This window comes from Corvus moneduloides, chromosome 2 (assembly GCF_009650955.1).
Source record: "Corvus moneduloides isolate bCorMon1 chromosome 2, bCorMon1.pri, whole genome shotgun sequence".
Classification (NCBI taxonomy): domain Eukaryota; kingdom Metazoa; phylum Chordata; class Aves; order Passeriformes; family Corvidae; genus Corvus; species Corvus moneduloides.
In genome coordinates, this window is record NC_045477.1 from 38,639,081 (window position 1) to 38,662,187 (window position 23,107).

The 23,107-nt window shown below is 42.3% G+C and overlaps 1 protein-coding gene across 10 annotated transcripts in view; it reads left to right on the forward strand.

Annotated features, from left to right (window-relative positions):
* CEP295 (centrosomal protein 295) overlaps positions 1-23,107 on the forward strand; it is a 75,624-nt gene that overhangs the window by 15,383 nt on the left and 37,134 nt on the right. Inside the window, exons 1-5 of one of the 10 annotated variants that reach the window (XM_032099162.1) lie at positions 16,591-16,666; positions 18,239-18,369; positions 19,099-19,299; positions 21,116-21,240; positions 22,019-22,112. In XM_032099162.1, the coding sequence (XP_031955053.1) occupies positions 18,262-18,369; positions 19,099-19,299; positions 21,116-21,240; positions 22,019-22,112 (528 nt within the window). In that variant the 5' untranslated portion in view covers positions 16,591-16,666; positions 18,239-18,261. Of the gene's footprint in view, positions 1-16,590; positions 16,667-16,799; positions 17,286-18,238; positions 18,370-19,098; positions 19,300-21,115; positions 21,241-22,018; positions 22,113-23,107 lie in introns of those variants that run through there. The other 9 variants (XM_032099167.1, XR_004238184.1, XM_032099160.1 and 6 more) reach the window with 9 other exon arrangements.

Genomic DNA, 23,107 nt, shown 5'->3' on the forward strand with positions numbered 1-23,107 from the left:
GGCCAGATGGGGCTGTTGAAGGGTGAGTGGGTCTTGCTGACCACCCCTTGACTCTCCAGCTCGCGGATCATCTTGTGGATGGGGATCACAGCATCTCGATTTGTCCGATACTGCCGGCGGTGCACTGTCGAGGTGGCAATTGGCACTCGTTGCTCTTCCACTTTCAGGAGCCCAACTGCAGAAGGATTCTCAGATAGTCCAGGCAAGGTGTTCAATTGCCTAATGCCCTCTGCCTCCACAGCAGCAATCCCAAATGCCCACCTGAGTCCTTTTGGGTCTTTGTAGTAGCCATTCCGGAGGAAGTCTATGCCCAGAATACACGGGGCCTCTGGGCCGGTCACAATCGGATGCTTTTGCCACTCCTTCCCAGTCAGGCTCACCTCAGCTTCCAAAAGGGTCAACTGCTGTGATCCCCCAGTCACCCCAGCGATGGATACAGGTTCTGCCCCCACATGTCCCGATGGCATTAAAGTACACTGTGCCCCAGTATCAACCAATGCATCATATTTTTGTGGCTCTGATGTGCCAGGCCATCGGATCCACACCGTCCAGAAAACTCGGTTCTCCCGTGCCTCTTCCTGGCTAGAGGCAGGGCCCCTCTAGCCCTGGTTATCATTCTTTCCCTGGGTGTACATGCTCGAGGTACCTTCAAGGGGATCCGACATATCATCCTCCCTTCTGTAATGCCTGGCAGCTCGGTCACGGGAGGCTGGGGCTACTTTCACCTTAGCGGAACCCCCTCGGTTAGTGCCTCCCTCCTTGAGTTCACGCACCCGCGCTGCCAGGGCAGAGGTGGGTTTCCCATCCCACCTTCTCATGTCTTCCCCATGCTCACACAGGAAAAACCACAGCTCAGCTCGTGGGGTGTACCCTCTCTCTCTAGCAGGGGGACGACGGGCTCTGACTTGGGGGCCTGTGACTCGCACTGGTGCCACACTGACCCTCCTCATCTCCTCCCTCATCTCCTCCATCTTCTCCTTCATCTCCTCTTTGAGGTCCTGGACCACAGCAGAGACATGAGCTTTTAGCGGGCCATTGATCATGCTGTCATAATGCCTGAGCCTGTTGGCAACAGAGCCCACTGTTTCTCGGGTATTGTCAGCATCAATCGTTGCAATGAAGGTGGTGTATTGTGATGGCCCTAGCCTTGCCAGGTTCCACATCATCTGTCCTGTGCACCTGACCTTATCGGGGTCATTATCATGCTGTCCATCCTTCCCAAAGAGTACCTCTAATATTGCCACCTCTCTTAGCTGTTGGATCCCTTGCTCGAGTGTCTTCCACTGCATTCTATGATGATACTCCTGCATTCTTTCTTTGTGAATGAACCTTTCTCTCACACTCATTAAGAGCCGCTCCCAAAGAGAGAGAGGCCCTGGCTCCCTCACAAATATCTGGTCCACACCTGGGTCCTGGGTCAACGATCCCAGATACCTTGCCTCACCACTATCCAGTTGCACACTTGTGCCCATAAGGTCCCAAACCCGAAGCAGCCAGGTGGTATAAGGCTCACGCCCCCTTCGCACAATGTCGTTTCGCATAGCACGGAGACTGTCGTGCGACAGGGACTCAGTGATGACTTCTGGCTCTGGCTCTCCTGCTGGTTGTGAGGGCCCTGGTTGCCCATCATCATTGACTGGTCGTACTGATTTGGTCTTATACTTCCTCCTTTGCACAGGGGCGACTGCTGCTGGCTGTGGTTGTCCTTGTGGTTCAGCTGAAGCCTGGATGGTTGTAACATCCGTGGGTTCCACTGCTGCACCATCGGACTCACCCTCTTTGGGGCAGGGAGAGGGTTTTTCACTAGCTGAGGAGGTGTATTCCCTTAGCAATTGGCATATCTCCTGGCGCACCTGGCCCATCTCCTGGCACATCTCCTTGCGCACCTGGCCCATCTCCTGGCACATCTCCTTGCGCACCTGGCCCATCTCCTGGCATATCTCCTGGCGCACCTGACCCATCTCCTGGCATATCCCCTGGCGCACCTGACCCATCTCTTGGCACATCTCCTGCATCCCTTTTGCCAGTACCCCCACCCAGTTTGGGTAGTCCATTTCTGAGGTGGACTGTTGGGCAGTATCAGTCTGTGGGGCGGGATCTCTAGTGTCTGGGGCTGTGGCAGGCTCTGGCTCTGGGGTAGGATCTCTAGTGTCTGGGGCCGTGTCAGGCTCTGGGGCAGGATCAGGCTCTGGGGTAGGAACTCTACTCTCTGGGGCCATGTCAGGTTCTGGGGCAGGATCAGGCTCTGGGGTAGGATCTCTAGTCTCTGGGGCTGGTGTCCGGGTAGATATCCAAGCCAATCTCAACTTATCCTTGAATGCTAAATAGAGTAGGCCTATCAGCAGCAGATGGTTAGTATTCAGAGGGAATTTAAACCCTTCGAAAATTGATGGGGTGGGCCCAAAGAACTGGTTGAGGGGTTGGGGGAAAACTTCCCCTGGTGTCATTTCCTCACAGAAGGTACCATTGTTAACATAACCCCAAAAACATGTGCTCAGTGTGTGATAGCTGTTTATCCATGTGCCCACATTCCGGAGGAAGTTAAAAACCCATGAATTCCTCACCTTCTCGACCCATAACGCAAGCTGGATAACAGCAATGGTAGCCTTAGTCAGAGGACCCATATTCAAGTAAGGAGCTGCAAAGGGGAAGAATATAGCCACGGCCACATGCCACCCGAACCAGGGTAAACTAGACCACATAGTGCTGCCTAACAAGGTTCCAATATCCAGGACACAAAATAAAGTTATCCAGGAACTGTTATTCCTTTTTCACCTCTATCTCTTAATGCCCTCGTGCCCCACGTTGGGCGCCAAGATCTGTCTCGGTTTTGAAAGACAGGTGTCTGCTAAGGAAGGCAGAGGCCCCCCTTGAAGTGGCAGATATAACCCCTTTTCCCTCCAAGTTATTATATTTTGAAATCAAGAGCCTTTAGGCGAAGATGTGGGAAATAGGAATAACAGTTCTTTACTATATATATATATATGTATATAACCAGTCAAACAAAACAACAACAACTATGGCAGTAACAGCAATCACAAACCCAGTGCCAGCCTTCTCGGCTGTCAGGCTATTTCCCCTCGGGTGCAGTTCCGCTCGCAGCCGGCAGGGGCGCTGGCGGCTCCCGGTGAGCAGGGCAGGTGCGATGGTTCCCCCGCGGCTGCAGGGGGCGCTCCGGAGCGAGCTCGGGACACACGCGGCACCGGTGCCCCGGGATCCCGGGAAGGGATGGAACAAAGGCTTCACAAACCGCTGGGCAGTTGATCCCGGGCTCTCAGGAACAGCAGGCTGGAATGGCAGGGACGAACGCAAATCCCGGGTGGCAGACGAGATGTATCCAGATGGGAAAAACCCACGGAGGCCCAGGCAGGCAGGGCGAGCAGGGCTACAGCGTAGCGAAAGCTCGAAGCAGCAGCGGAGCAGGGCAGCCACAGCTCGGTCTCCAGCAGGGCAGGGAAAGCGGCTTTTGGGGTCCCGGCGTTGTTTCCAGCAGGAAGAAAGAACGGCCAAAAAGAAAGAAGCAGCAGCTCCTTTCTCTGCAGCTTCTCTCTCCGGACGTTCAGAGCGAACTGACCCCACACCCAGGTATAGACAAAGGAGTAGCCAGGTCCGCCCCACTCCCCTTTTGTCTTTCTTAAGTACAGCTATTTGTCCCCTAGCAACATGCATATGGGAGAAAATTCCTTTAACAGAGAAAAAACAGACTAAACTAAAACCCCAACAGCCACTCATTAACTTTAAAGAAAATAAATGTGCTGTAATTCCAACTGTCCTGTAAATCTCTTTTGTTTGGAAATATAGTCATGCCATCCTTGTTTTCTCTGGTAGTATCAGTATTTGTTGCTTGTTCAAATTCCAGTACATTCAGGGAGATTAAGGGCCTGAACCAATCTGACTGAAGTCAACCTGAATTGTTTCCATTGGCTACAGAAGGAGTTGGAGCAGTCCTTGTTTGCTCTGTCCAAGTCCAAAAAGAAAATCAGTGGAAGAGCATGGCAGCCATGAGACTTTCTGAAGAGAGGGGACATTGATAATTCTTGTTTCTGAACTGGGAGAACTACTTTATCCTGGAGCTGTTTCAAGCTCCCAGCTGTCTTTGTTGTCAAAAAAATTCTGCATAAATAGTGAGGTGTAGGAGATTGGGACAATATTTGCTGTGATACTATTTCATCTGGAATACTCAAGATTTAGGTCCAGTAACCTCCTAACCTGGTTTCAAGAGGAGTTTGAATTCTCAGGGTAGCACTGAGATGTGATACAGACACACTGGCCAGTGCGTAAGGGCCAATCCAGGACAGGAGATTAATGAGTGGGACTTTAACCTTGTACTGAATGGGGCTTAGGGAAGAAGCTTGGTAGTGATCCTCTGTGTAAGGCTGAATTTCAGCTCTAATTCCCACACTTGCAGCAAGTCTATTATAAATGAGAGATAAGTATTTTTATAATTAATACATCAGAATTAATTTAACTGGAGACATGAAAGTTGTATTTCTAAGCGTTTTGAAGTTATACCACCTCAGAAATAATGCTGTTGCCACCAGTTATTTGGGAGTGAACACATGGGTTGCAAAAAAATTTTCTGTTTTATCAGAAATAGTGTCGACCCCTAATTTCTGCAGAGCATTCTGTCTAGAGAAGTCAGCAGACTCCCACATTACTCCAGACCTCAAATGGCACTCTGGAAGTTGAAAGTGAATTCTGGATATTCATAAGTAAATTGAAGTAACTGATGTCCCATTGTTCTTTTGCTTTCAATTAAAAATATAAAGAGAGAGAGAGAGAGAATAAGAAATCCCCCAAAATATAATGAAGTATTTGCATAAAAAAGACCTTTAACTTACATCCTTTGCTCATTGGCAGTTTTTGGAAGCCCATTATTCTTTTCTGTTGTTAAATTTACTCAGAAAAAACATTCACATTTCTGGGCAAGTAGAAGTTTATAAAAAAAATTATTGTTGTTCATTTATTTTCATAGGATGCAAGTCTTTCTAGACACAACAATTATTTCTAGACACAAGTAGGAGAAAAATGTAAGATTCAGTGGTGGTGTGTGTTTGGTTTTTTAAAATATCCTAGATAAAGGTTTATAGATGCTGTATCAGCAGAAAATCTTATTATAACAGCAAAGGAAGCGTGGATGTCTTCAGTTACTCATCCTGAGTGTGCAGTTTTGTGACTAGATAACCATGAACAAATGACTTCTTATATCAAGGACTAAAGTTAGTGTTATTTCTACTGGTGTAAATCTGGAATAACTCCACAGAAGTCAATGGAGTTAAAATGCTAATTCAATATTGTTTCCTTATCCATAAAAGAGGTTAATGACGTTATCCTCTCTTGGGGAATATGTCAAGGATATTTAGTTAATGTTGACTCTGTAAAATGCTAATTAATTGTTAGTGCAGAATTTGTACCGTACAGGTGAAAGAAACAGCACGCAAGGTACTCATGCTTAACCCACTCTGCTAAAGAGACGTCCTGATAGACTGGCTTTCATTACAACATCTCAACCCCTTTTCCCATTATCTCTTTCATTTGGGAGGGAAGACTGATCCATTCTATTAGGAAAGCAACCAGATGCATGTAAATAAATTAACACCAAAAGACTACCAAGCGTAGCATGTGCATATGTCCTACACTATGCAGCTTGCTTGTGTACCAGTTCAGTGTTATAAGCTTAAAATAAGCAGCTTTGATTCTGATAAGTAATTTGTTGTTATATATAGACTGAGAGAGAATAAAATATACACAGACAAAATGGTGGACAGATAAATAATTACTGCCAGAAGTGATCTGCAGCTTTCAGGCAATCCTTTTAATATTTTTCTGTCTCATTATTTCTGTATATAAATGAGAAGTGTCTTTTTAAGAAGCAGCAATGATACCAGGCATGAAAGCCTTGGTACCTGTCTATCCAATGCACACAGAAACATGACTGTAATTCCTAGCAACTCAGAATTTATGAAGCACTCATGGGACACTGTCACAAAGCAAGTAGAAGCATGTAAAACTGCAATAGCAAAAATTTCCACTCCTGTTCTGAGGTTCATGCTGGTAATTCTCAATGCATTTTTCAAAAATGGGTGTGTTATTCCCATTTTGCGGATATGGAAAGTGATGGCCCTGGGGCAAGTGCCTTGCCTAACCAGAAGAGATGATGAAAGAGGTGAAGGAAGCCATGAAGCTGAGTGCAGGGAAGAAAAGAGCAAGAGTGGGGGTCACATTTCCAACAGCAGCCATCCCACAGAGCTGCTCCCATAACCAGTTTCTCATATGGAAAGAGAAACCTGGCCTACCAGCTCCCATCATCTATCCACTGACATTAGATTAAAGGTAGAGGACAGAAGGATACCGCATAAAATAGCATCAGAGCTCTTCCTTATGAATGACCAACTCAAGTGTTGGGCTCTCCTGGATTTTTTCAGGTGCCACTCTTCTCAACAGTGTGTTAACACTGATGTTTTCCATTGCACTTTCAGCTAACGACTTGCCAGTCTGCTTTTGTTATTGCCTCTACTAGTGCTGCAATGATGAGGAGGCTGATTGAACAGCTCTCATGTTCTAATCTTTCCAGGGGTTCACCTGTGGTCTCCTGAATCAGGTCTGTAGGACACAGCTTTGCAGCATGGACCAGCTCAGGTTTCTGTTCAGTCTGCAAGGACTGGTGAAAACAGACAGTAATGGTTAAAGCTTCCTTGTGTCTTAGCCACATGTCCAGTGAGATAATTTTTCCAGAGAAAAACATTGTTAACCAGTTCTGTATTAACCAAGAATATTTTTATACGGAACTCTTGAGCTGGCAGAGTAGTTAGAGTGGCTTGGGCACCAGCTGCCAAGTGTTTACACAGGATTTCAAGCTGGCTTGTTCAATTCATGCTCCCAATACTCAATTCATGCTATGAGAGCCACGCTGCTACTGGTTCCTCAGTTGTCATGATACACAGCTTGGGTTTATTAATGTGACATAAGAACATGCTAGACTTACCTTTGTTGCTAAAATGTTTGCAAGGAAAAAACAAAAATTCTACAACAATCATGGGAAATCACACACTGAGAAAACATTTTATTTCCAAAATTAGGTTTTTGTATATTCACATGCCAAAAGGAAAAGCAGCAACAATATTTCCTATACAGTTTTAATTTAGAAAAGAAAAGAATCAAGTAACTTCTTCTGTAACCTCTATAAATTAACAATAGCACTGGTTTGGCCAACTTGTCCTGAAAATATGCTCATTGAATCTAATTGCACACACTGTATAGCAAAGAATCATATGAAAAAAATCTCTGAGTTTTATGTCCAATTAGAAGCATACTCAGTAGTGTTCAGCACTGATTCCTGTGGTGGATGTCTGCCAAGATACATTTAACTAAAATTAATACACTTCAAGATAGAATCAGCCCTGACAACAGGGAAGTCATCTATTAGAGGCAATAACTCAAAGATCACAGCAAAATTGCATGTTAAAAGAAATCGTAAACTTGGGAAAATATCGATGTTTATTAAAATTTATTATCTCTGATTTAAACAGATGGCTTAGTAGAAGAGATTAGGTTATTTTTAAGATCTTGTAACTTGACCATAGTGAATCAAAATGAATGAACACATGCCTTGCAAGTAGAAAATAGGACACATATCCTCCCCTACAGTCAAAAGCGAAGGGAAAATGCACAACTAAATAATGTGAGGATGAGATCCAGAGTGCCTATTTATGCATCACAAAGTCTGGGATCAGTAGGGGAACTCAAATAACTAAATTACGCATGCCAGATCCATATTCTCAGAGAAAATAATTAGACACTTTCCAGGGTAGCCCAGAATACCACAAGGGCTTAGTGGTTTGCCAGTATGAGATCCTCAGGATAACAGGTGTCTGAGCAGTCCTCTGTTCCTGAACCTTAGAGCGTCTTTCTGCTCAGAACATGCAGAACAGAGCCTTCCCACCACGGCAGTGGCCTAACTGAGCATGGCTCATCCTTTCCAGGTGAATGGAACGGCTGAAGGACAAACCTAACCTGGAGTCTCAACTCATTCATTAGTTTTGAAATTTCATCTTATGGTTGTCTAATGTAAAATGCAATGATCATTCAGAGCACAGCAGAGAATTCAATCTTTGCTCGACTTCCAGGTCCCCTCACCTTTCTCTCTGGCACTGCCCTGTCTGCTTTTTTTCCAGTCTCATTCCTGTATGCACAGCAGCCCATTTGGCACAGGATGTGCCCCTAAGAGACTTTTCTAGCCTGAGACAGGGCATTTGCAGGCTGAGGATTAACCCCAAATCTCTGCTGCCCTAACTGCTTTGACCAGTAAGCAACAGCACTGAAGAAGCAAAAGCAGCATCACTTCTGTAAAGGGTAACTTGGCTGTCATGCTTTACACTGAATAAAATACAGTCCCCTTATGTGATATATATGTAAGTTTACAGCTCATATAGTCATTTCTGGTTTCCTCATGGTGGACTTCTGTTTTCACCAAGCAGGCACCTACTTTCACAGAGAAGAGCAATACACAGAACACTCATTAGAAGCGTTGAGAGAGCTTCCAAGTCAAGTAGGGGCGTGCCATTTCCAAGAGTAGGTTTTTTGATGAACATGGGATTTTGAAGATTAATTTCTTGTGTTCTTCCAAACTTCTTGTCTTTAGCCACTTAAGGCATGTCCCTAGAATTCCTCATGGATGCAAGGCATGATACCAGCTATAGGGCAGTTGCAACCAAAGCACAAACTTGTGTTCTATACTTAAAACTTTACCTCCATAACTCTCATCACATTTCATTAACTCAGTGCCCAGTCTGTATTGTCTGAAATTGACAGTATGCTTCAATATGCTTGTCAAATGCCTTCCCTCTCTGGATCAGGATTTCTGAGAACAAAACCGCCTATTAAATCTTTAGTAGAGGAACTGAGTATTTTGGAATAGAGATTAAAATACCATATGCAGTATGGAAGCTAGCAAGCAAACAAGAAACTTATGTTTTCAGTAAATCTAGATATTTGTGCATCTCACATCACTACAGTACCTGAAGGATTCAGGTATCAGTAGTATTAACCTACTTTTATACTGGTCACTGAAGCTCAGCTTTTTTGTGCCTCAGTCCAGTGTTCTCCAGTAGCTCAGGCATTCTGTTTTCACTTGATTATTGTTTTTTCTACTAGCGTTGCTTTTATAGAAATAAAATCAAGAACATAAACATTGTCTAATTCTGTTTCCTTCGTTCTTAGACCAGTCGTCATTTCCATGGAATAAAATACAACTTTTGGCAGAGGACTGAGCAGCAGACCTAAGCACATTGACAAGCACGGATTGGCCTTGCATGCAAAGAATTCAACCTCGGTCAGTCCTTTTCATCCAGGCAATCTCAGTGTCTTTCACTGATTCGTGCCTGGCTGTTCCTTGCCACCTGCACTGGAATGAGATGCCTGACCAGCCAACCCAGCCTGTTTGAGAGGAAGTTAACAGATAATGTGCAATAGAGCTTTATTGTTTCCCCAGTATGTGTTTACTCTGCATCACAGAGAATCCATTTGTCAAATATTAATTGAATTCTCCAACATTTGGCATATTTGCATAACTATTATGAAAAAGAGCATTATCTCCCTTGGTATTATACCCATTTCCCTTAGATAGTGTCTCTTTGATCCATTAATCATGTTTCCTGTATCCTCCCACAGAAACTTAATTGCTCACATCCTGCAGAACCCACTCACAAAGAAAGAAATTAGCTTTATGTAAATCTAAGGTTATTACCTTTCCTCTATAAATGTAAAACAATTAAATTATCCTCTAAAAAGGACAGTCATAAAATTCCAGATGAGCACTGATCACCCAAAGAAGCAGATTGAGGCAATTTTATTGGACCAGTGGGAAAAAAGTGGTTTTGCTCTACCAAGGACATTACTGCGGTAAATGATATTGCTGCCTATGTCTGTCTCTGCTACCGCTGCTGTCCCCTTTACTGACTTCAGTATTACTTTAATATCTGAAACAAAGGGTTAGATTCAATAGATGCTTCCAATTTCAGAGCTGATGTAGGCTCATACTTGTGGGTATACCACGTGGGCTTTGCTGGAACCTCGAGGTATGATCTAAAGATGTGGGCACACCTTTAGGGAACCAAGTAAAGTCAAAGGTGCATCTATCCAGCTTCCTTATAGGAAATACTGAGAAAAGGAATATATCTTGAATTGCACCTCTCAGATCTGTAGGGATATGATTTTCAGAAAATACAACTTCAGTCTCAGACATCTACTAAATATCAGAATCCTCATAAAAAAACCCTTTCAGTACACTAGATGTTGATGTACATATATCCATATATAAAAAAAGACAATTCCTGAATCTTGTTCAAGTTTAGATTCTGAGCCTTTCAGTCCTGTCAGCATCAGAAGAGCTTGAGCATATAAAGATCAGCAAATCCAGAAGCTCATGGATCTTTAGGATTAAAAAATATTAACAGCTTCTAGACTTTAGTAGCTTATCAAGGCTTTTCAGAATCAGGATTCTGGGACTTAGTTCCATTTATCCGATCCATCCCAAAACTACCAGCATCACAGGCACGAAAATCTCTCATCTTGTAGAAAACAGAAGCCAAGACTCCAGTTTACCAAACCACCATCTAAATCACTAATAACTCCCTTACACATTTGTTTTTCGCAGACTTGACTCTAAGTTTACTTCTGCAATCACTGAAGACCATTTGTTCTTTCACCCTGCCTTGGTTTCTATAATATTTAGCAAAATTACGACAGAAAATGTCTCCATGTCTTTAGAGAAATTAGTTTCTGTTGAAAAGAGTAAAATGGGAGCAGTAAGAACCAGTATATCACTACTCCATGTTCACTGCTTTCTTCTGAACTCATTTGTTCACTCTGCAGCTTTTCCAAATTTCTTGTCTTGGTGCAAATTCATTCTCACTTCTTGTAAATTTTTCTTCACCACCCATTCCTTTTGTAAGGTTCTCTTTGAAACATATTTCATCCATAAAGCCTTTTAATGACTTCATCTATATAATCAGTTTCTTTCTACTAAAGAAAACATCAAAGTTAATTTGCAGTAGAAGTGTAATGTGCTGTATCACAAGTCTGTCTGATCATATAGTCTCTTTGATTTACAGCATGAAGGTCTTGATCAAACCAGGATCCACTCTTTTACACTGTGAACACTTTTGCTGGTATTTCATAAACAATATTAAGATGTTATAACAGATATCCAAGAATAATGACATGTACATTCCCCAGAGGAGACCTGCATCCTGTATCATATCCTGGATGTCACCCACTGTAGAGGTAAGTTGTCAGAGAGATAGCAGAAGCCAGCATTAAGGAAAGGGAGTATCCAACACACATTTTTAGTTGCTTTATGTATAAATAACTACTAAGACACCAAAAAGAATTCTGAGATTCTATGCTCAAATTAGTCAATATATTGGCAGGTCCTGACAATTTACTTCTTCATGATTTTATCCAGAACCTTAATTAAACCTCTTCTTTGGAGACTTACAGACTTAAAGCTATTTTTCAGGATAAATTTCAGGATTGCAGTAATTCCTTGGTTTATGGCACAGCATTTGGACACACATCTGAGAGAAACTGAAGCTTGTGAAAACTCCCATGCCTCCTGTATAAAATGTAATAAATATAAGCCATCAAATGGAGGAGACAAACAATACAAAACAAGTCAAATTAGGGTGGAGAAGAAGTAATCATTTTAAAATTAGAAAAAAACCTAGTTTTCTCCTTTCATCTGTACTACATGCTGAAAATACAATGCTTACTACTAACATAGGACTAAACTAAAAAAGCATTTTTCATCACATAAGGAGGGCTTTTCCTACAAGATAAAATTCTAAGCCATTTAAAAGATCTTGCTGGAGTAGAATATGTTATTTAAAGAAAATGTGAGAAAATCTAGTTTTCTGCTTGAAACTACCTGCAATAAAGAAAGGAATGTTCAATATAGTTTCTGAAATTGAATAGAAGTAGATATTAGAAGAAGAAACTCAGGAAGGTTAGCCAAACAAGATAAGGCACAGCAGTTGAGAAAAGCTTGAAAAGACCAGCTGTAAACTCACTGGACTGAGCATAATTGGCCTATTAGTGCACATAGTTACTATGCATATTTTAAGAACTGGATAAAATTCTGTGTATGGTTCCCATATATTTCAGAAGGCTGAATGCAGGTTACAAGAATTTTAGCAAATTAATGTGCACACACCAAGTTTGCATTGTAGAAGTCTACACATGCTGGCATCGCTGAGTAATTAGGCAGACTGGTTCTGAGGATATACAACAGGTACACAAGGCTCCTTTTTGTCTGTAAAAACCTGAATCCGGCTCAGTTCTGTTGGCTTCAAGCTTTGCGGGAGTGCATTTGTTTGAGAGCGCATTTTAAAATGACCTTAGGCAGCGCTGTGGTTTATGCATGAATAATAAGTTCTTAGTCACTTGTTGCTGCTCTTACCACCCCAAGGCTGGTTGTTTTCCAGAGATCCAAGTCATTAAGCCGGGCTAAGGATGCTGGGTGAAATCCCAGGAGCATTTGTGACAGAGAATGAGTTCCCTAATAAGAGCTTCTGGATCAATGTCATAGGACAGCACACCTTTTTTTTGTCTGTAAGACACCACCATATATATCTAAAACCACATCTGAATTTACATTTCCTTCCAGAACAATAATTTTAGGATGTACATTGTATTTAATTTAGTTACACGTAATTATCCTTTTGCCAGCTACACAGCCTTTGATGCCTCATATTTCACTTCTTTTTTCTTTTCTTTTTTAAACTGCAGCATCTTTCTTTGGACAGAATCTGCACCTTGAGATTTTATACAGGCACAGCTCTGGATACAGTTGCTTTGGTACTGGAAAGCATAGCTTTGCAGCTTTCTATTACATGACATGGAGTATAATAACAAAAGCTACTCTTACACATCTGTCAAGAAAATTTATCTCCATATCAGTCTCAGGCAGAAACTATTATAGGCTGTGCTTGCACAGGCTGACCATGGTAGATTAGTCAGCCTCAAAAATAAGCTCTTCTTCCTTCTTAGGAAACTCCGTGTCTTTGTGCAAAGCTTACACATGAATGCGCTTATTGCAAACTATTTAATAAAAGCACCTTGCAGTTTTGAAAATGTATGAACTGGAGGATTACAAACATTTGTAAAACTACGTCCTGCCAGTTCCTGGCGGTCACGGTAATTAGACATCAGGTGCCAGGTGCTAAAAGAGAACTACATGGGAGAGGTAATCACACATGAAACCAAATGAACGATAGGGGAATGTTTAAGACTATATGACAGTGTGGTGTGTGACATTGAGGAATACTGAATGCACAGAAAGGCCAATTCAGACTGAGATAAATTCTCATTTCATTCTGATACTTCAGTTATCAGCAAGAAGGAGACTACAAGCAGAAAACTGCTGTAGTGTATAATGATGTGTTAGAGGACTCAGGGCAGGGGGATTTAGTGTCTGAATGTGACACTTTTTTAAAAGTTCTTCCTTCAGGGTTTTTCAAGGAGAATACTTAATTCATGCAGGGTGCCAAGTCCTGCGCAAGGGTGAGCTGTCAGGTGTTTGTACTGTTCCATTACTAGATCTCAGAAAACCTTTAATACCAGGGCTTCCCTGCTAAAGATGCAGAAAAGCCTGCAAGGTCATCTTTCCTTTGTGCGACTGAGAGACATGAGTGGACTGTGAGGAATTTCTAATGAAGAAAGGAGCAAGTGTTCCTGTGTGGCAGTGAAAGATATAGGTTGCTTATGCTGGTCTACTCGACCTGCCTATGAGACAAGGAATATTTTCTCTCAGGCCACACAAAGTCAACTCCAGCCTCACGAAACTCATATTCAGACCAAACGGCCTCACAGAGCACACTGAGGCAACGTGCCTGTGCCAACATCTCTTGCAATGGGATGCAAGATGGAATAAACATCTTCTGTGATAGGGAAGTACAAACAGTTCGCTCTCAAAAGACATTTTCTGGAACAGCACAAGGCCTGCACTGTGATTTGAGCCCCTTACCATGCACTGCAGGCCAACTCATCAGCAGCCTTCACAGTCATACAACCCTTCTTCAACTTCAAACACATGAAACTAAAATGATTTCTTTCAAATCTGTGTTTTCACGTAGATTCACTCTGAGGCATTTTTTATGTATGAAAAGCATTCTGTTCCTGAAAAGAAATTCAGATTTTCCACTGGCTGTCTTGGGACTTTGTAGATAACTCCTGCAAGTGTAATTCCTTTTCCCCAGGAGAAATGTGACCAGTAATTGAAGCTCAGGGGAGCCAGTACCTCCAGTTTTATAGATCCCTGACTAAATGCACCAACACTGCTGCATCACTATTCACCTTTCATAAAAGGAACACCATCTACTTCACAGGGGGAAGGAATTAATGTAGGTCTGTAATACCAAAATTCAAATGTGTATAGTAAAAAGTAGAAAACATTACAGGATTAAAAACCCTGGTTTTCAGTATAAGTATGCAAATTAAGCAGTAGCAGAAATAATTCTGCAAGACAATGACAGAAAACACCCTTGAAACAAAATTCTTACCCAGCACATGTAGGTTTCATAATATCCCTTTTATCCACCAGTATAATTGAGGAGCATATACTTGACCTCTTTCACATTTTATAAGTAGTGGATTCTAAAATCCATAATCTCAATTACTCTCTTAATAGACTGTCTTGATTTTTTTTTTTTTTACTGTTGACCTGCAGGATAAAGCTATTTACAAGTGATGTTATTGAGGAGAGCACTGCCATAATGAAAATGCTGAAGGACAAAAAATCCGATAAGGATACTGGAAAACACATTTGGAAGCGCACTTCTTAAGTCTAATTTATTCAATATGCATACCGTGAAACAACGGTGTGTCTAACGAACAATCAGGTATTAATTTGGTACCAGCTATTACAGTCAGCAGTTTGCAGTAAGTTGCAGGCCCTTGTCAGAAAGCAAAAGTCTGTGAACAGGAAGGCAGTCTAGCAGTGAAATGCAGAAGGCAGGGAAGAAAGCACATAAAACTGCTGTTACCTTTTCTCCTTATGCTCATATCTTTTCTTTTGCAATTCTATATTTTTTTAGTCTATTTCCTGTGCAGCCATGCATCGATTGGCATGCACCAAACCGCTAAGTTCTACCAAGTAATCTCAGCCCTTCTGGTTTCAGTCCTGGAGGGCACAATATCATGGGTTACTATGGCAGTTAAGTTCTACTATAAAATGGTTTTTTCCTTTCTAAGAAACTGCCAATAAAGTAGCTATATATTGCACTCAAGTTTCAGCACAAGACAATTGATTATCTCATTTGTGCCTGGTCTGCTTTAAGTCAGGAATGTTTCTTCCATTTTTGTAGCAGCAGCTCAGACTCTCGGAAACATGCTCCATGCAAAGAAACAGTCTAACACAGTCTCTCTTGCCTCATCTGTAATTGTGTGTGGCAGAATTGTTTCCCTCAATACCAATGACATTTACATTCCTCATAAATCAAGGATATCTGATGACTCCACTTTCAAATCCCAGCTGCAGCAAATCTTACGTGTATGATAAATGCTCCCTTTTAGAAAGAGAAGCTAAGTGTGAGGAAGAATCATAGATTCGTAGAATGGTTTGGACTGGATGGGACCTTAAAGATCATCTGGTTCTAACCCCCCTGCAATGGGTAGGGACACCTTTCGCTAGACCAAGTTCCTCAAAACCCCACCCAATGTGGTCTTGGGGGAATCCAACTTCCAGGGGTGGGGCAGCCACAGCTTCTCTGGGTAACGTGTTCCAGTGCCTCACCGCCCTCACAGTAAAGAACTTCATCTTAATATCTAATCCAAACCTATTCTCTTTTAGTTTAAATGCATTCCCCCCCATGTCCTGTCACTACATGCTACCAGCAAAGAAGCAAGCATTGCATCAGACTTACAAGGAGCAGATGTTAATTAGGTTTATAAAGGAAAGATTTAGCTACAAGGTTGAGGCAGCAACACATATCTGCCCTTTGCAGAAGCCATGTGCAAGCCTAGAAGATAGGCAGAGCAGCACTACAAGTACAGGGGCACTGCCATAGCCTGAATAGGGTTGGAACTAAATGATCTTCGATGTCCCCCTCCAAGCCAAACCATTTTATGATTCTATGATACTCCTTCTACTAACACAGCGCAACCGAAGAGAGGGCTGAACAGGGAAACTGCATAGAAGTGAAGCAGAACTAGCAGGATTCCGTTTTATTCCACTCCCTCAGCGCTTCAAGCTTGACCAGTGCCCCTCCCGCGCAGCACTCGGAAACTCCGACTGCGAGCTACTGGTGCAGTGCTGAGAGGGAGCCGTGGTGACGAACCCCTTCACGTGCCCACTGAGATTGCCGCGTTAGGCGGTCCGCACTTAGATCGGACATCGGGAAGGGGCTGACTGGGCACAGAAGGACGGGCGAGAGCGCCACGGCGCGCAAACGCCTCCTTCGCCCACAGCGCCTATCTTATGTTGGGCGCGCGCGCCCCCGCCGCCGTCCCGAGCCCCCATTGGCCACCGCGGGAAGGGGCGGGGCTCGGGCAGCGGGGGCGGGCGGGGGCGCATGCGCCATTGGCGGCTCGTGGTGGGCGCGGGGTCACGTGGCGGGGGCGGCGGCCGTTGGCGCCACGGCGACCGGGAGGGCCCAGGCGGCGGTGGAGGGTGCGTGTGGGGCGGCTCTGCTCGCTTCCCCCCTTCCCTTTCCCTTCTTCTTCCCTTATCCCCTTCCTCCGCTGTTTTACTTTCTCTTCCCTCCGCACTGTCGCTCCTCAGCGGGTGGATCCAGGTGCGGCCCCGGCGGGGGCTCCCGGTGGCTGGCGGGAGCGGCCCGGGCGGACCCGGGGCCCTCGGCGCCTCGCACCACCCGCGTTGTCCTGCGGCTGAGCCTGGGCAAGCGCGGCGTTTGCAATCTCTGCCTCGGCTCTTCTCGTTTAGATCTAGGCTTTCATTGGTCATCCTCCACGTTTTTCCTCTCTTTAGGAATGTGTGTGTGAGAGAGAGAGAATGTAGTGATTTGCTACTTAATTTGTGATAAACTTCTGTACTTAATCGGGTGACTAAGCGAGGGCTGGCAGGAACCAGGATGTTACTGTCCCTCTTAATACTGTAAAGAGCTTGGGATTCATTGCTTTAGTAACCCTGTACCAAAACTGTCTTAAGGATCTTCGGCTTTACACCTCACCTGATTTCTTTATAGTCTTGCTGTTTTACCTGTGGTACTGTGTCTGTCGCTAAGTATACCGAGATCAGTATATATGATGCTGAAAATAAATGTTTCCAGGTGTGTCATGTTGGTTAAATTGTTAGTGCTATATGAATTGCTCACTAGTTTCTTAGAATTAAACAGTGGCTTTTGAAAGTCTTTGCTTGCTTCTTTCGTGCGAATATTTCCAGGGTTATAAATATTTAAAGATCCAGTAAAAATATGGGGGGGAGGGGAATTTTAGACTAGGCTACATATTAGATGGAAGAAGTCTTCTTTTTTTTTTTTTTTGGTGCATATGAAAATCGTAATTAGAAGGAAAATGGGAAGTGGTCTGTAGAACCGGAAGATTCTTGTTCCACAGTAAAATCTCGAGGGAAACATAATTTGAAACTTGTCTTCCTAAGAAAACTTGAATAAAAAATCGTTAGTGAGCAGTTCCAGCTTTCCAGTGAAATGCTTGGCACGCAGGCTGTTGCTAGAGTTTCAGAGACTGTAAGGAAGAAAACCTTGGAGTGCAGCCAAAAACATTAGCAAATTTGCTGTTGTATCTTACGTCTTCTCTACAACAGTTATGAGAGTATTTCAGTAAAAATCACCTGGGTGACCAGTCTGCCTTACTGTGGGGTGTGCTTTTCAGTAGTTTGTAGGTTTGTTTTTAAATCTTCCCAGGGTGGAATGGTGTTCACTCTTCACTTTGCAAATATTCATGGCTGGTCCACAGAGTAGACTGTGAATGTGATACTACTGCAGTGTTTGGTACATAGCTCAAAGTAGTTCAAAAGCATTTCTGTTTGTGATTGTGACAGAGCCAATGCTGTTGATTACAGTTAGAGTTGTTAAGGTTGGAAAAGACTTCTGAGATTATTAAGTCCAGCCTCCGGTTGGGAATGACATGAACAGTTGTAACTCTCACACGCAGATACCATGATAGATTTGACAACGTTATGGCAGTATCCTGTTTTTATAGCTGTTTTGTCACTGTCATTTATGCAAAATTTCTCTTTTTCTTTGCATTGTTCTCAAAAAAGTTGATTATTCAACGTATCCAAAGATGAAGAGGAAACTTGCAACAGCTGGGAAATTGAGGCTTAGTCCCAATGAAGAAGCCATGTTTCTGAAAGAAGAATACGAACGAAGAAGAAAACTAAGGCTACAACAGGTATGCCTGTATTTTTCCATGTGTTGTATTTCATTTGATGATGTAACAAATAATTGAAGAAAAGTAACTGAAAAGATTATATCCTGTAAAAACTAAATTTCAAGGTAGTAGTATTGTAGAATGGTGGAATTTTTTTAGGTTGGAAAAGACCCTTGAGATCGTCACATCCAACTATTAATCCAGCACTGCCAAGTCCACCACTAAACCATGTCCCTAAGTGCCACATCTACAGGTCTATTGAGCTTTTCAAGGGGTGGTGACTCAACCACTTCCCTGGGCAGCTTGTTCCAGTGCTTGACAACCCTCTCTGTGAAAACAAAGTTCCTAAAATACAAAGTGGAAAATAATAAAGTATATTTACTTAGTTTTCAGTATAGTGGTTGATTTTTTTTTAAACCATGTTGAATTGTAATAGGAGTCTTTCGTAAATTATTGTGTTATATTTTTGGAGGGAAGGCTATTGCAAGCAGTTTTTGCAGTTTGTCACTTGTATGTCACTTTTTGGACTTTACCTGAACCATTTAATTAAGATTAAATTTATTATTTTATATATTAATTTTGGAAAAAGGTAACAGCAACTTGAAAGTATTTTCTGGACAGATTATGAATGGAATAGTAGATGAGATGGAAAGATGGAAGGAGGGTAGACTGTGTTGTGGGAGGTCTTGCTGCAAAAAGTGTTGTGCTTTTTCTTGAATTGCTGACAAAACATGAATGCTGTTTCTACAGGTCAGAGAGCAGCAGAAGTATATCTCCTTCCAGATAAGGCAGAAGGTAAAGCAGAGGAAAGAAGAACAATTGCATCTGTTAGAGGAGGCACTGAGAGCTGAATGGCAGAAGGCACAGGATGAGAAGATGAAAGCCCTGGAAGAACTGTATTTCTCAAGCTTAAGAGCGATTGGGGAGGGTCACCGACAGGCCAAGGAGAATGTAAGCGAGCTTAATGTTATTGTGTCATGGTTTCACCCCAGCCAGCAGCCAAGCACCAGGCAGCTGCGTGTTCACTCTCTCACCTGTGGGATCGGGGAGAGAATCAGAAGGGTAAAAGCCAGAAAATTCATGGGTTGAGATACAGACAGTTTAATAGGGAAAGCAAAAGGCACACACACAGAGCAAAGCAAAACAAGGAATTAAATCACAGCTTCCCACGAGCAGGCCGGTGTTCAGCCATCTCCAGGAGAGCAGGGACCCATCATGTTTAATGGTTACTTGGGAAGACAAACACCATCACTCCAAACATCTCCCACTTCCTCCTTCTTTCCCCCACTTTATGTAGTGAGCATGATGTCATATGGTCTGGAACATCCCTTTGGGCAGTTGGGGTAGCTTCTCCTGGCTGTGTCTCCTCCCAGCCACCCCCAACATCCTTGCCAGTGTGGCAGCACAAAAAGCAGAAAAGGCCTTGGCTCTGTGTAAGCCCTGCTCAGCAATAACAAAAACATTTCTGTATTATCAACCCTGTGTTCAGCACACATCCAAAGCACAGCCTCACACCAGCCACTGTGAAGAAAATAAACTCTATCCCAGCCAATACCAGCATATATTGTCAGAGAAATTTTTGATGCTTTAGAAATACCAAAATTGCTGTTTGTTTGGTTTTTCTTCGGACATTCCTGGTTTTCGAGTCCTGATACCTAAATAGACAACTTTTTAAGAATGGAAACTTTTTAGAAGTGGTTATGTACTTTTTTGCAGGTATCTTCCCACAGGATAGTCTATGGGCCTATCTGCTAAATCTTTTGCTGGGCAGACTTTGAAGTTACTTTCTATTAGCTTGTATACATGTATGATCATGTATGTTTGTACTTGACTAAATTGCACACAGTGACTCATTATCTCAGTTATGCCAGTAATACAGTAATTTTTTCTTTACCATGGATCTTTTCTACAGTTAAGAAAATACACTTAACATTTTTTTTCCCTTCAGCCCTCCAGTGACATCAAAAGCCTTGGTAAGGGCTGCAGAGGCCTTTGCATGGATTGCAAATGGGTGTCACTTTTAATTCTGCACCTATAAACTGGTTTCATTTTCTTTAAAATTCTGTAACTTGTGTAGGCTCTGTTTGAGAGATCGAGATTGCTGGGTAGAATTTTTCTATAGGTTTGACTCTGACCCACGTTTACAGAAATCAGCCAAAGGTGCCATAGATTTCTTAGGTGGATTTTGCAGAGTAGCTTACTTCCTGAATTAGTCAGGATCTTTAAACCCAAGTAAAATAGCATTAATGCTCTTCCATATATCAGTGTCATTAAATCAACTTCTTTATAAAGTCTGTTCCAATGCCAGGATGGGTGAGTTTGCAGAAAACTGTGGAACCAGTGTTACAGGAACAGAGAACTAATCGTAAATGTTTCTGTTGATACACGATTGTTGCAGTTAATGACTGAAGGGTAGTAACACGCTTCTTCAGTGCGGTTGAGGCTGCATTTGCTACAGGGTGTATATATAACTGTGTTTAAATTATCTTTTTCATCAAACTGATGCAGAGGAAGCTAAGATTTCTCCATCAATGTTTGGTTAAATTGGCTGAGAAATGTGGCAGGTTCGCTGCTGTTGTTGGCAGAGAAGAAGAAAATAAAGATGGCAGGGAAGGAAAAGTTATTAGAGTATTTTTACCCTAATACAGTAGAAGGTAGTTTTGAGCTTGTGCTTCTTACCAGCAGTATGTAATTTGAAATATCATACTGGTACTATGAGATGTGAGTAAAATTCTGTATTAAGTGATTACAATATTTTAATGTTAAGGAACCTGACTTAGAAGCTCTGGCAAAGCAAGCAGAGGAAAGGAAACAAAGAGCAGAGACAAGACACAGAAAAGCTCTGATAGAACAGAAGCAGCAAAAAGAAAGATTACTTCGTGAGCAAGCAAGGTATGCAATAGTTATTTAGTTTTATTAAGGATGCATTTTACAGTGTCATAAGGTGAAAGGCAAAAATTTTGATGCTTCTTGCTTGGAGCTTTTTCAGTCTTGAAATTTTATGGGTTAGAGAATTAATGCTCATGGACAAAGCTTGTGGCTTTTGATAAAAACTGTAGCTTTAAAACCAAGACAAAAATGTCAAATATTCAAGCTGGCCTTACAGATTCTCCAGGAGTTCAGTGATACATGAAATGAAATGTTGTCAGGCCAGTTCCTGATGGAGAGTTACCCACTTGTAAAAAGGACCTAGTGCATTTGTCATGGTCTTCCTTCTTAGTTTTTTTTTATTAAGTAGATTGGACCAAACTTGAGCTGGCATAAAAAATGGTCTGTGTCCTTTTGGGCATAGTTGTGCTTGAGTAGAACTGAGACCTGTTAATTAAATAGTTAAGTATGTCTACACTCAAGCAATTAAATTATGTTGAAGTGCATGATGCTTTCTGGAAACTTAAGTCAAAAGCAGAGATTTTGCATTGCTTTTGGAATGCTTGTGTGTATTAACATTTTTGCATAATTTGAAGAAAGTAATTTTTAATGCTGCCTTCCAGCCTAAGTTCTGTTGTCTTTTCAATATGCTTCCCCATCCCTATGGCCTGAGCATTCAATGCAGGTACTTAGGAATCTGATTTTAGGTTTACTTTTTATTTTGCACTGTTCTGTCAGTGTTGCTTAAATAATTTTCCTTCTATCTTCTCTTTTGTGGTTTGTTTCGTTTTTGTCCCTCAAGACGAACAGATGCACGTAAACGTGCTCTGGAAGTGGAAAGACAAAGAGCAGCCAAAGTTGCAAGCCTGCCACCTCCTCCACCACATCCTTTTGAGGTATGTATCCCTGATGCAACAGTGATCACAATTTCAGGGGTAGCACATATATTTATTGGTCTGACTCCTCACAACAGGACATACAGAGTTGGTATTTGCATACTATAAGGAGACTGGTTCAGCAAAAACCCAGAGAAAAATTAGTTCTGTATTAGCAGGTTTCTTGCTACTAAGCTTTGCTACTTTACTGACCTCTTGTTATGTATGAATCTTATTTCTTGTCATTGGACTCTTTATTTTTGTAGTTAAGGTGTCATTTTAAACTTTCATCGTATCTCATTTTCATTTAGTAACCTTAGTGGTACGAAACTTTAAAATTATCTCTCTCAGCATGTACATTACATGCCTCCTCAGCCTTCTGTCATACTGATACATTTAGTAGCATTTTGTTTAGCTCTGTAATAAAGGCAATTCTGTCTTTTTAGCTGTGGGGCTGCTTTTTTTGGGTTTTTTTTTCTCCCTCCAATTTCTTTTTCTTGTAGGGAGTACTGAATAAAGGGTGAGCTCTTTAATTTTGATGGGAAACCATCACCCAAGGCTATTAGGAAGGCTGCAGCCTTTTTAGATGTGGCTTTGTATCCCATTCATTCTCCTTTGATTTCATAGAGCTGGTGCATACATGTAGAATTTCCTGTAGGATTGCAGATCTGAACTGCAGAAAGAACATTACATGCATTTTTACTTTGGAGTTAACTAATAGAACTTCATGAATGCAGAGTTTAAGTTGCCTCATGTGGTGTTGCCCTTTTAGACCTTTGGGTTCAGGGGTATTCAAACTACTGACAGGAAAAGAAAGGATTGAGGTATACTAGCCCCTCTCAGAGCCAGTGAAGCTTTCAAAACTTTTTCCAGCTACATCCCAGCACATTATGTACAGGTTAGAGTGCAGGATGATAGGGGTTTCATGTTGTATCTGGAAAAACTGAGTAAGGTTTGACCCTCACAGTTTTAAGAATGATTAGGAGGAGTACCTACGTGCTTCCATTAGTACAAGT